The 13,217-nt window shown below is 40.4% G+C and overlaps 1 protein-coding gene across 5 annotated transcripts in view; it reads left to right on the top strand.

Annotated features, from left to right (window-relative positions):
- Positions 1-13,217, top strand: part of iqsec1b (IQ motif and Sec7 domain ArfGEF 1b) — a 514,186-nt gene that overhangs the window by 487,198 nt on the left and 13,771 nt on the right. For all 5 annotated transcript variants that reach the window (XM_060910459.1, XM_060910458.1, XM_060910461.1 and 2 more), the window contains 7 exons: positions 228-350; positions 1,250-1,416; positions 2,227-2,366; positions 5,207-5,236; positions 7,908-8,033; positions 8,351-8,450; positions 11,834-11,995. In XM_060910459.1, coding sequence (XP_060766442.1) covers positions 228-350; positions 1,250-1,416; positions 2,227-2,366; positions 5,207-5,236; positions 7,908-8,033; positions 8,351-8,450; positions 11,834-11,995 — 848 coding nt within the window. The remainder of the gene's footprint in view (positions 1-227; positions 351-1,249; positions 1,417-2,226; positions 2,367-5,206; positions 5,237-7,907; positions 8,034-8,350; positions 8,451-11,833; positions 11,996-13,217) is intronic.

Below are 13,217 nucleotides of genomic sequence, written 5' to 3'. Positions count from 1 at the left end.
AGCTTGCCCGCGACCCTGTAGAAGGATAAAGCGGCTAGAGATAATGAGATGAGATGAGATTAAAAAAAATTCTTAGTATAAATCAGTAAATCTTATAATAGTTCACTGAGGGTTGATATTCCAAGTAATGCAATTGACTGCAAATTTAAGTGTTTTGCAGGGTCAGAGAGAGGCTTATTTCAGTGTATTCTTATACTGATCTATGTCTGTGTATTTCCTTTTGGCAGCTGTGTGGTGGATGAGATGGACTTCTCTAGCATGGAGCTGGATGAAGCCTTGAGAAAGTTTCAGGCTCACATCCGAGTGCAGGGGGAAGCACAGAAAGTGGAGCGGCTTATCGAAGCTTACAGGTGAAAATGCCTCAACTTGCACAAAATCAGCATAATACAAGCTGTATTAGTTCTGACAGATTTAGAAGAAGCTTGTTTATAATCCTGTTGCTGTCAAGCATCCTTTTCAGAAATGTGGTCAGTGCTTCCTTATTTTATTTTTTTTTTTGCCTTGCCCTCATTAAATTTTCTTTGCATTAAATCATTTTCTAACTTGCAGAGAACAAATCAATCAGCTCTCACTTGAGAATTTCCTGCCTGGCGAAAGCCGCTTGTCCTGAATACATCCGCAAACTTTACCAGAGCTCAAGGGCAAGCCAGAAATTTCCCACACTGCCTATATACACACTTTCTAAGATAGGGGTTTTAACTGAGTGAACATAGACTTGGCTGCAAATGAGAGCATCTGGTTTCTGAAGCACATTTGGTTTTGTCTCAGTCCAGTGTATTGCTTGCATTCAGCTTACCTCAGAAGTGGGAAATAACAGAATTATCATCCTCTGTTCATTTGAGCTACAAACTGGGGAAATCCCATGAACACCTCTTTGTTCATCTTTTGTTCGTAACAAGCTGGCTATCTAACTGTGATGATGAACGGTCTGTATTTTCCTCAGGTGAATGTCTGTATGTTGATTGATCTAACCAAATACTTTGTATATACAGCATAACTTGCGTAAGGTAAGTACGTTGTGTACTGTTGATGCTGTGCACAGCCATGATTTGATGCCACTTGCTCAACTTGGAGTTGATTAAACCATCCCGAGTTCCCAAGTAGGAATTCCAAGTTGAGGGGGCATTTTCTTTTGCATTTCCTCATCAGAGGAACTTAAAGTTATAACCTTTAGTGAAATGCAGCATTGTTTTGTCTGGTCCTCGCTTGTTTTGACTTTTCATTTGGGAAACTGCTTGTGTCTGTCTAGCCAGCGCTACTGCATCTGCAACCCTGGCGTTGTGCGGCAATTTCGCAACCCAGATACGATCTTCATCTTGGCGTTTGCGATCATCCTCCTCAACACAGACATGTACAGCCCTAATGTAAAGCCAGAGAGGAAGATGAAGCTGGAGGACTTTGTAAAGAATCTACGAGGTGTGACTTTTGTTTATTCACTGAATCTATACAAGCCTTTAATTCGCCCTCTGAGAAATCGTTCACTCTCAGAAGGAATAATTAACTGTAATACAGTATTTTGCAAGTGTTATAAAGTCAATGAATGATTCTGCATAACAGTATAGTTTTGCATAGATATCGAGTCTCATCTTTTGTGGTGTGTTTGCGACTGAGCTTTCATATATGCACAATTAAGTATAGAAATTCAAAAAGAAAACGGTGTAAAAGCCTCCAGCATTTGCAAAAATTTACAGAAACAGTTCAATGAAAGCAAGGGTAATGTGTGGCATTGAAAGTGGAGATGCAATTTCAATAAGAGAAAGAGAAGATGCAATAAGCAATTTATTTTTTCCTCCCAGCATGGTCAAACTTTTATTCAGTTTTAAATTACAACTATTTGCACAACTTGAAACGTTAGGGATGGCGCATATGCAACTGTATGAAATTCAAACAATTCTAACCATATCATTCTTATTTATTCAAATTCATACAGTGTTTTCATGAGATCAGCAGATGTTCTCCCCATTAAAGTAATTTTGACCTATGGAAGCACAAGTGACTCCTTTTGCAGATGTGATTTGTTTCATCGCTAAAAACTAGCAATGCTTTGATTGGACTTTCAAGTCAAAATGCAAAGATTGATTAAAAAAAAGTATTAAATTGGAGAAAAGAAAGAGAAAGCATTTGAGGTGTTTTTTAAACATAAAATTAAATAAGAGTACTGAGTATTAATTCTAAGTTGTGCTTGACCTAAAGTACAAATCTCCTAAAATTCTGCTTATCTGGCAGGGGTTGATGATGGAGAAGACATCCCTCGTGAGATGCTGATTGGTATTTATGAGCGGATCAGGAAACGGGAGCTCAAAACAAATGAAGACCATGTGTCCCAAGTGCAAAAAGTGGAGAAGCTCATCGTTGGGAAGAAGCCAGTGAGTGACATTATCACCACATCTGCTATCCTTTCCTTCTATCTGGAGCTGCTCATCACAGTTCATCACAGATCTTAAGACAGGTCAGGACTTAAAAACAGCACTTTAAAAACTAGACTTTAAAAACTCTTTTCGCATTTACTTTATATTTACAAAGGCAGAGCAGTGTTTCCCACAGACCAGGTAGCAATTTGTGGTGCTCCACTGTGCCGATGAGGGAATCGTGCACAGTGGTGTCGTGGCGGTCGGTGGAGTCGGTCATTGGGGTGTATGCAAAGTGTTTACAGCGGGCGGTGTTCAAACACACAGTATTTTTCTTCAGAGTCACCTGCTGGGACTATTTTAAAGCTACAAGAAGCATTTGAGATTATTCAGTTCAATCTAAATTCTTTTAAGTTCTTTAAGAGAAGACAGCTAAAACAATTTTTACCAGAACCCTGCCTGGTTTCATTCCTCGACCCAACTTTACATTACAGGGCAGGCCATTAGTTTGCTGGGCTTGATGTTGGTGGAAAACCTGTCTTTTAAATTTATGAAAATTGCTCACCAAAATTGAAGTTAAAGTTTAGTTTTTACCTTAGTTTTTTGCCGTTTTGGTGGCAATCTTTCAATCATTCTTTAGTTGACATTCAAGGAATAAATTGCAAAAAACAAGCTAGAGGTTTTTATTTTAAATATTGAACTCAACACTTACCTCAACCAATACTAAAATGAAATAAATAGTATAATGTAACAACAAAATAATAAAATAAAATATCATAATTAGATGTAAGAAACCACTTAAGGTAACACCAAGGCAACTAACAATAATGAAAAAGCATTACCCTAATAGGGCATGCAGGCTTTGCACCAATCAGAACATTTAATTCTGCATTTAATTAAAGAACATTTAATTCTTTTCAATACTCATCTGGGTTAAAGCAGTAAACATTGAGAATCAATGAAATTATAATAGTCAAATAAATACGAAGTTATTATTAGCTTATGGGCATCCTACAGTAGCCTATCTCAACTACCGCGTTTTATCTTTATCACATTGTTTGCTGCGTTTCCAACGTTATAGGCTGTGACAGCTGAATGTTCAATATTGATAACGTTATAAGGCTAGCAGTTCATAAAGCTAGCATAAGGCTACCTTTTCTGAGTTACATCCTGGGCGGGTGTGTTTGAGCACAGTACATCATACTAACCTTTGGTAGACTCCAGATATTGTTGACCGTCTTCTCTGTGCTAAATATCACGCAGCATTGGGTTTTCCTCTTGATAGCCCTCAAGCAGTATGCGTGGAGAGGAGGAGTGGGCGAATCAGCTGCCAGTGTGTGTGTGTGTGTATCAGTGATGGTTTATCTACTTCGCCAATAAAGCTAATAAAGATGTTTCTTAAAATATTCAGATTTTATGCTTCAGATAGCATCAAATAGGCATCCCCGCAAGTATAACATTTTATTTAGGCTAGTGGGAAATCCTTATTTATTGTGAATGTCAAGCCATTATTAATAACTTGCATGAATGCTGAAGCGGGATAAACGGGATAATGCAATAAGGCAGGTTCCTCGCGTCAAGCTGCTACTGTATGCATCAAAATTGGTTTACAGCCTGACTCAGGGATGTCCGTTTCATGTAAGCCAAGAAGGCTATGATAAAGCTCCTCACGAGCACGACGTAGGCTACCTTTTAAAATAAGTGGTTGGAAGGCGAATCGGGAAGGCTGCGTTATTTTTAATTAGCCTAACAGGCCTACTTGCAGTCCGGGTATATGCGCAACGGCAGGCCTGTGTACACGCCTCTCTGTCTCTGTGTGTGGGTGTGTGCGCGCACGCACGTGAACAAGAAGAAAGAGCACTATGAATGAACGGAACGATACGCAACGGAATTTTTTTTTTCAAAATCGCGAGTCTGATTGTGTGGCGATAGAAATCCATTGTGTGGCACTGCGCCACACAATGGTCTATGTATGGGAAACCCTGCAGAGTGTACAGAGCAGTGTAGACTCTCTTAGGTCACATTATTTACATTCAAGGTGGCCATAACAATGGATTCTTCTGGATACATAAGCAACACTCTAGTTCTGTAGGACAGATATACAGCTTGCTATCCCTAGACATTCATGGCCACCGACCCTGGATTAGCCCTGGATCAGCTTGTCCAGAGAGACCACCATAGCCACTTTAAGTTCAATTCTGATCTACTGCAAGCTTCTTCTCATAAGGCTTCCTCTTTATTGGGGTCTGAGGCAAATTACTTTGCCTAATGGATGGCGTAAGTAACAAAGAGAGAGAAGGAAGATAAAAAAATAAAAGGAATGAGAGAGTTTCAAGGTAGGTTTTAAATCCCAGCCCAATCTAATGTAGATTCTCATTTTGTCTGGGGTTTTTTTTTTTCCTCCTGGGAACTAAGGTGCACTTAAGAATTCAACTGCAGTTCAGCTTCAGCCACCACAATTTTGAAATGGTAATAATTACCATTTTATGTCTAATGGAAATTGCACACAACCTGACCTGCAGCCCCATCCCTCATGTCTGTTTAACACCATGAGTCCCATCAGCCTTCCTGTTAATGCAGAGCCCCTGTGGAGCAAAAATGGAGGTGCCTCTGGCCCTTACTGCTGTAATTAGTTCAAACTCGGCAGCATTGCTCTTCTTCAACTCCAGCAGTGATCTCAGCCACACACAAAGCTTATAGACACCAGAAGGGTGTGTTAAAATTAGAGACATGGGGAAAGAGAAGAGAAAAAAAACATATATATTTACTCTCCAATCATGCTCCTTCTTGCAGATCCTTTCTCACAGTCACTTGGCTTTATGTTGTTATGATCGATGTGGGTTTTGCTTGTTTTTCAGATTGGCTCACTCCACCATGGCCTTGGATGTGTAAGTATTATTTGGCTCTTTTTTTTTGTTGAATAGTAGTAAAACGTATGTTTTGCACAAAATTTCTATCCATGTATAGACCCTTTTCAGTCACGTGACCTTCGTAACAGCGACCGCCATTTTGGACATGTAGTGGACTTCGGCTCGAATCGGTTTGAATGCGAGGAAGGCGACAAACATAAAAGAAAAAGGAGCGAGATGCAGAAAACTGTATTTACTAGTTTACTGTAATTATGATCTGGCAGCTATTTACACCGGATCCAGTGTAAATAGCTGCCGGAGCCAACGTCCGAGGTTCCGGAGCCAGCGCTAGCTCGGACGTTGGCTCCGGCAGCTATTTACACTGGATCCGGTGTAAATAGCTGCCAGATCATAATTACAGTAAACTAGAATGGAATGTTAACAGCAATGTAATGCCTTTTCTGGCTAATTTTATTCGTCTTACCTCCAACAAAGTGGTCACTACACAAGCGTTGGTATGCCGCTATCCATCTTCTCTGTCAGTCAGCATCTACCGGGATCCGATAAAACGATAACCCTTGCCTTGTTTGTTGATGGTTACTACATCCAGGTACACAACAATATAGTGGCATGATGGAAGTCTTGCTGAAAGTAAAAACTTTCTTTGCTGCCGTTCCTCAATGTTGGCTGTGGTAAACTACTGGTAGTACATGTCCAAAATGGCGGCCGCGTTTGTCGTGACGTCACGTGAAAAGGGTCCACTGACAGTTAGCAAGCAAAATAGTATTCACATTCGATCCAATAACCTTGCAGTAACTGTAATGAACACCGATTAACATATTTTATTGTTAATTTATGGTGCTAATGTTGCCTTCTGGTTATTGACTATATTCACACATCAGACACATTCACTTAGTCAAATTTATTTGTGTAGTACTTTTGTCAAAATACATTCTAATATCTAATGTCCTTTATATTTTCCTCCACTTTATTAAGTTGGTATCGGTCATCCAGTTTTGCTGACACAACAGCACAGCAGTGGAACTAATATCTTGTTTCTGAGTAATTGTACCAAGAGGTAGGGGAAAAAGTAATGGTACAAGAACAGAGCCTTGTGGAACACCAGACTTCACTTCTGTATGCATAGAGAAGTCACCATTTACAACATCTCATCTCATTATCTCTAGCCACTTTATCCTGTTCTACAGGGTCGCAGGCAAGCTGGAGCCTATCCCAGCTGACTATGGGCGAAAGGCAGGGTACACCCTGGACAAGTCGCCAGGTCATCACAGGGCTGACACATAGACACAGACAACCATTCACACCTACGGTCAATTTAGAGTCACCAGTTAACCTAACCTGCATGTCTTTGGACTGTGGGGGAAACCGGAGCACCCGGAGGAAACCCACGTGGACAACATGCAAACTCTGCACAGAAAGGCCCTCGCCGGCCGCGGGGCTCAAACCCGGACCTTCTTGCTGTGAGGTGACAGCGCTAACCGCTACACCACCGTGCCGCCCCATTTACAACATGTATAAATTATTAACCGTCAGTCAGATAAGGCTTGAGCCAGGAAAGAGCCATTCCTTTAACTCCAACAATTCTGACTGGAAGAATATTGTGATCTAAAGGCTGCTCTGAGATAAGTAATACAAACAAAGAGAGTCAGTCTTGATTAGTCATTTACTACTTTAACCAGGGCTGTCTCCATAGTGTAATGAGGTCTAAATCATGACTGAAATATTTTACATTGCTTATGGTGTCAGGCTCAGAGTAGGGAGACAAGTGGAGAAAAAGTGGTCCAAAAACTTAAACAAGTAATACTGGAAGTATTGACAAAATGATAGCAATGATGCCACAATGCATGTAATGAAAGTGTTAAAATATTAGTGTTAACAGCAATAGTGTTGAAATATTATTTTCCTGGAGTTTTTACACTTCAGTTTTTCAAGTGCATTTGAAAGCAAATTAATTTCCACTGTACACTGTTAAATTGTGCAAGCAGATAATGTTTTAGAAGCACTGAGTATTGTACATGAAGTGAATGTTTTTGTACGGTAAGTTTCATACCCCACAGATTTTGCTAAAAGAAGGCTAAACATGCATCGCTTGTAGTAAAGAAAATTGCTCCTTTCACTACTTTTATTTCAGACCGTTTTTAGCCAAATATGTGGGACCTGAATCTTAGAATTAATCTACTTCATGCACTTTTTAGACAGTCCTTTAATATTTCCCTTCAATATTTAAAAATATTTTTACTGTAATCTGTTTTCTGAAATGTTATCTTCTGTGAGATTTAATGACTGAATTTTAAAATGCTATATTTTATCATTCTCTGACTTCTATGGAGTGAGAAAATGTTTCATCTTGTCAGTCATGAGAAATCAATATGAAGCAGCCAAATATCTAATATAAAATGAACTATTTTAAGTACCCTAGGGTTTATCTTCAACATGGTGGATGTAAGTGTCAATCCTGCTACTTTTCCCTTTATTGTGTCCTTTATGGTATCATTTATGTATTTTGCTCCTTTTTAATTATTTTGAAACAAAATCAAGCACAGGTCATTTTGGGTCCCATTTTCCACATCTGCAAACTGACGACTTGCCCTTTGCCCATACTGACCATAACGCCACAGATATTGGCTATGATTTAACATAACCCTGTGATGTAGTGATAAAAATGGGCTGTGTACTTTCTGTTTTACAGGTGCTATCCTTACCACATCGCAGGTTAGTGTGTTACTGCAGGCTGTTTGAGGTCCCAGATCCCAACAAGCCACAGAAACTCGGTCTCCACCAGAGAGAGATCTTCCTCTTCAATGACCTTCTGGTGGTAAGAACAGCCTGAATGAGCTGTTAGAATGACATCCAGGGGGAAGTACAAAGTACTGCAGCTTCTAACTGCATAAATGTTTGCTTCTGTCTCTGGAAGGGAAGGATGATCATCATCTCCTCCCCTCTACTGATCAGAGCGATTGCAGGAATCTTTTGGCTCATGTATGCTGAATAACCATAGAAATTGTGTGAGCTCTGAAGTTGTAGCTGTTGTATGATAGAGAAGAGTCAGTTAAGATAACAGATAAGATTAAAAAGAAAAAGGATAAGCAGTAGCAGATGGGGTCCTCAGGTATTTGCACCCTTTCAATTCAGGTCACCAAGATTTTCCAGAAGAAGAAGAACTCTGTGACGTATAGTTTCAGGCAGTCCTTCTCTCTATATGGCATGCAGGTGCTCCTCTTCGAGAACCAGTGTAAGTGGCTTTTTCCTCCCCACTCTTCTTTTACCCCTCCCCGAGCATCTGTTATTCCCAGCCTAAAATAATTTCATTATATCAGTATTTTCTAATGGAAGAAGAAATACAGCACAAGAGATTTGTGCTTTGTCTTCCTATCTGTTATTATTATCTGTTACTTGAGTTGTAATGTCGAGCTCCTTATTTGAGAGGTATCCATTTGTTTGGGGTTTTTTTTTCGTTGTTAACTTTTGTTTTTTTTAACCAAGTACATGTCTGGTAATACAGACAAAGATCAACCATTTTTAGCTTTCTGTATCTAAAATTTTAGCAGAAAAGGTCACAATGTTTTAATTTTTGTTATTTAAATGTGCAAAATAAATGTGTATTATTTGCAAATTGCATAAAGGTAAGTATTACAGACATTTTGCCCTTTGTTGCTTGTATTCCTCCTCCCAGTTGCTGGTAGATGTCACTTCTAATCCTTGTGTAAAAATTGACCCTCACACTCTTCTGATCTGACCAGACACACAATTAAGATTTTTTCATTTTTGTAGTTACGTTAAATAGAAGTTATACTTGTTATAGGGCGGCACGGTGATATAGTGGTTAGCACAGAACAGCAAGAAGGTTCTGGGTTCGAGCCCAGTGGCCGACGGGGGCCTTTCTGTGTGGAGTTTGCATGTTGTCCCCGTGTCTGCATGGGTTTTCTCCAGGTGCTCCGGTTCTCCTCCCCCAGTCCAAAGACATGCACTTTAGGTTAACATGGCTGAGGCGCCCTTGAGCAAGGCACCCTAAAGGCCAATTTATGCTGACAACGCAGTCCTCGCAGATGGCGTCGCAGATGGCGTCTGCGTAGCCCCCCCCCCCCCCCTCGCAGAAGCTCTGCGCGCACCTCCCAAAAATTGTGACCACCGCAGAAGCCTCGCAGACAGCGTCACAGACAAGAGGGCTCTGATTGGTCCACTCTACATCCGCTGTACATGCACTTCTGCTTCCCTACTTTCCCGGTTTGGTTTGTTTTCACTACCGCCATTTTTAAAAACACGAGTGAAGATGGAGCAGCACGAAGAGCAGTTGATCGAGGAAGTGAGGAAGTACGTACATCTATACGACTCCAGTTCTAGTCATTATAAGTAACCGGAGGATAAACACTCCACTGACCACACCCACCAACTACTCCTAGCGATTTTGCGACTTCGCGCCCCCTTGCGTTGTGGCGGTGAATAACATCGCGCACGCCTATTACTCCCTGCTCAACGATAAATTACAACTGTCTGCGAAAAGCTATCTGCGAAAGCCTTGTCGCAAGAGCATGCAGAGGCCCTAACCCCCAACTGCTCCCCGAGCACTGTTAGTATGGCTGCCCACTGCTCTGGGTATGTGTGCGTGCTCATTGCTCACGTGTGTGTTCACTGCTTCAGATAGGTTAATGCAGAGAGGAATCTCACAGGTGTACATGTGATGAATAAAGTTCTTCTTCTATATTTACTGCATGGCCAAAAAAAGGTGCATCCGATAATATTTTGTTGGACCACCTTTAACTTTGATTATGGTACGCATTCGCCGTGACATTGTTTCAACAATCTTATGCAATGTCACAACGTTTATTTCCATCCAGAGTTGCATTAATTTTGCATCAAGACAAGATCTTGGTGACAGGAGAGCAAATTAAAGCCTTTTCTTCCGATTAGCCTCACTAACAAGTGGTTTTCTTGTGGCCACACAGCTCTGTAGTCCCAATCCTGTGAGTTCTCGTCACATGGTGAGTGTGGAAATAATCTTACTTTCAGTGTTAAACATAGCCGTGAGTTCTACTTCCCATTTTTTACAATTCGACTTCAAGTGTTTGTGATCTCCGATCACAGTTGGTCAGGATTTTTTTCCAACCACATTTTTTTCCACGAACTTGATGGTTCACCACTATTCTTCCAAGTTTTAATAATGCATTGGACAATTCTTAACCCAATTCCAGTCATTTCAGCAATCTCCTTAGTTGTTTTCTTTGCTTGATGCAGGCCAATAATTTGACCCTTTTGAAACACAATAACATCTTTTCCATGACCATGGGATACATCTTCCGACATGGTTGCTCAAGAAATGAGAAGCTACTCACTGCATCAGTTTGGGTTAAAAGAATGGTTACCAGCTAAAAATATTAATCACTGCAGTAATTATCAAAGTAATTATCCCAAAGGCTCTTAAGTATTTCTTTATTTAAATCCAAATGGCGGGGGCGTCGTGGCTCAGGTGGATAAGGCGCCATACCATAAATCCGGGGACCCGGGTTCGATTCTGACCCGAGGTCATTTCCCGATCCCTCCCCGTCTCTCTCTCCCACTCATTTCCTGTCTCTACACTGTCCTATCCAAATAAAGGTGAAAAAAGCCCAAAAAATTAAAAAAAAAAAAAATCCAAATGGTAACTTTATTTTTCTTTGGCCAGGCAGTGTATATTGATATACAGTTAGTGCACATGGTGGGATACCAGATAAAATGGCCAGTGAGTGTCGCTACAAATTTGCACCTTTTAAAACTGACCATTATGTTATATACTTTCGATTGAAAAGCAATGACGGCAGTGCCCAAATGTGAAATGCAATAAATGCACAAATGGTATTGCTTTTCATTAGTGATATGTGGACAACATGTTGCAGTGAAAAGCAAAACCCTCACTCCATTGCTCTTACATTTGCCTCTTTAATGAGAGGGAATCTTGCAAATATTGCACTATATTCTTTTCTCTCTCTCACACACACAGGCACACACGTCACATATCAAATTAAAGGGTTTTTTTAATATTCTTAAAGTATTTTAGTGTGACATTTTTTAAGATTTTTAAATGTTTTATAACTGTATTGTAGTTCCAACCATTCATCAATGACGACGAATTTTATTACTCCCTTGTTTTTCTTCTTATTGTTCTCCATTAAAAGCCTAGGAGGTGTCTGCAGTGGTATGAAAGGTATAAAATGTTTTCGAGCTCTTTAGAAAGACAACGTACCTGTAATTATCCAGAACTGTCTTTGCCTCCATGGGCATTTAAAAAGTCATTGATATACTGACTTTTCCTGCACATGGTGGGATACCTGATAAAATGGCCAATGAATACAGCTGGAAAGTTATATCTTTTAAACTGACTGTTATATACTTCTTGAACCTACCAAATAATTTTCCTTCACTAAATCACTTTTTAAGCCAGAAGCTTTATGGTCTCAAAGGAATTTCATTTTATGACTATATTAAATATTCCAAGCAACCAAAAGCTTTCATTATTAGATTTTGATGCACGCTTTTAAACAAATTACATGCGTGATGTATTTGTTATTTCGGTGTGTATGACAACATGAGCCTATGTGATTATCTGTGGTTGTTAAGTGATCTCGGCCTATTGTTCACCAGTTTATCCCAATGGCGTGCGGCTCACATCAGCCATCCCTGGTGCCGATATCAAAGTTCTGATCAACTTCAACGCACCCAACCCACAAGACCGAAAGAAGTTTACGGATGACTTGAGGGAGTCCATCGCTGAGGTGCAGGAGATGGAGAAATACAGGATCGAGTGTGAGCATCAGCAGCCTTCCTTCATAACCTCATTACTAAGTCATTTCCTGAGACTAACACCAGCAAGACTTCTGAACTATCTTTCTTTTTATGTAACTTTACAGCAGGATCTTTTTAATGTCTGTCTGCCATTGTAATGTCTTCAGGATTAAAATGTGTTCGGCTGCTCAGGGTGCACTTTGGTCTTTTCACTTGTTACTGGTTAGACAGTTATTATTAGGAGGCAGAGGAATGTTGGTAGTATTGGAGGATGTGGGCTTGTTGGAACAGAAAATAAAACATTTAAAGGTCATAGGCAATGGTCGGAGGTGAAACGTAGAATATCAACTTTATTGTCTAGAAGAATGACCCAAAAAGTGAATTCAATCTTCCTAGTGTCTAATTTGCACCCTAAAATTGAATAAAACAGTTAAAATATACTGTTTTGCCCAATTTCCAAAGGTTTGTTTACATCTCACTTACGCGCACTTTCACCGGCAGGGGACCGTCATCGTGACGTCATTTAAGCCAGACAGACTGGGAGCAGCTCTGTGTTTACTTGCGAACCGAGCACGTGTGTACAGACTTTGGTCGTGAGAGGTTGTGTAAAATGTCTGAAAGCGATAGCAATTTTGAAGTAGGAACTCTCCAAATTAAATATCGAGAGGTGAAACCATATATGTATGAACCTATGGCTGTTGCGAAGCAATCGGTGAATGTGGCTCACTGGTTTGACTGTGCAGCCTCGGAATTGGACAGCGACTCGGCCAACTCTGATCGCGGTGACCCCGGACCTCAACAAGACTCGCGCCCAAATGATTTATCCTGGTAATTATGATAAATTCCTACTTTCGTCGTAATACTAAATAAGAGCCCTTTAGAAGAATAATTAAACCGCCCTCCCTAGTGGATATAAGTAACGATTACTTGACAGTGCGCCAGTAGGCCACATTAGCCTGCCAGCCGCGGCATTATACTATTTATAGCCGACTCTAAGCGATGAAATATCCCTTTGTCTCATTTCCACAATGATTGTACAGGATCCCTCAGGATTCTTCACTTGTCAATTGCAAGCAAAAGTAAAAATGTTTACCTCCAATCTTCTCCTTCTTTGTTCGAGCGTTGCTGGTCCGTTTCTTCTTTGATTGCTTGATTTTGTTTCACGCGCACAATCCACCCTCTCCGCCTCTTCTCCTCTTCCGGAAAAAGCCAACCCTCTGGCTTCACGTGCACAATCCACTCT

The sequence above is a fragment of the Neoarius graeffei genome, chromosome 26, assembly GCF_027579695.1.
Source record: "Neoarius graeffei isolate fNeoGra1 chromosome 26, fNeoGra1.pri, whole genome shotgun sequence".
NCBI classification, from domain to species: Eukaryota; Metazoa; Chordata; class Actinopteri; order Siluriformes; family Ariidae; genus Neoarius; species Neoarius graeffei.
This window is presented reverse-complemented; position numbering and strand designations above follow the sequence as displayed.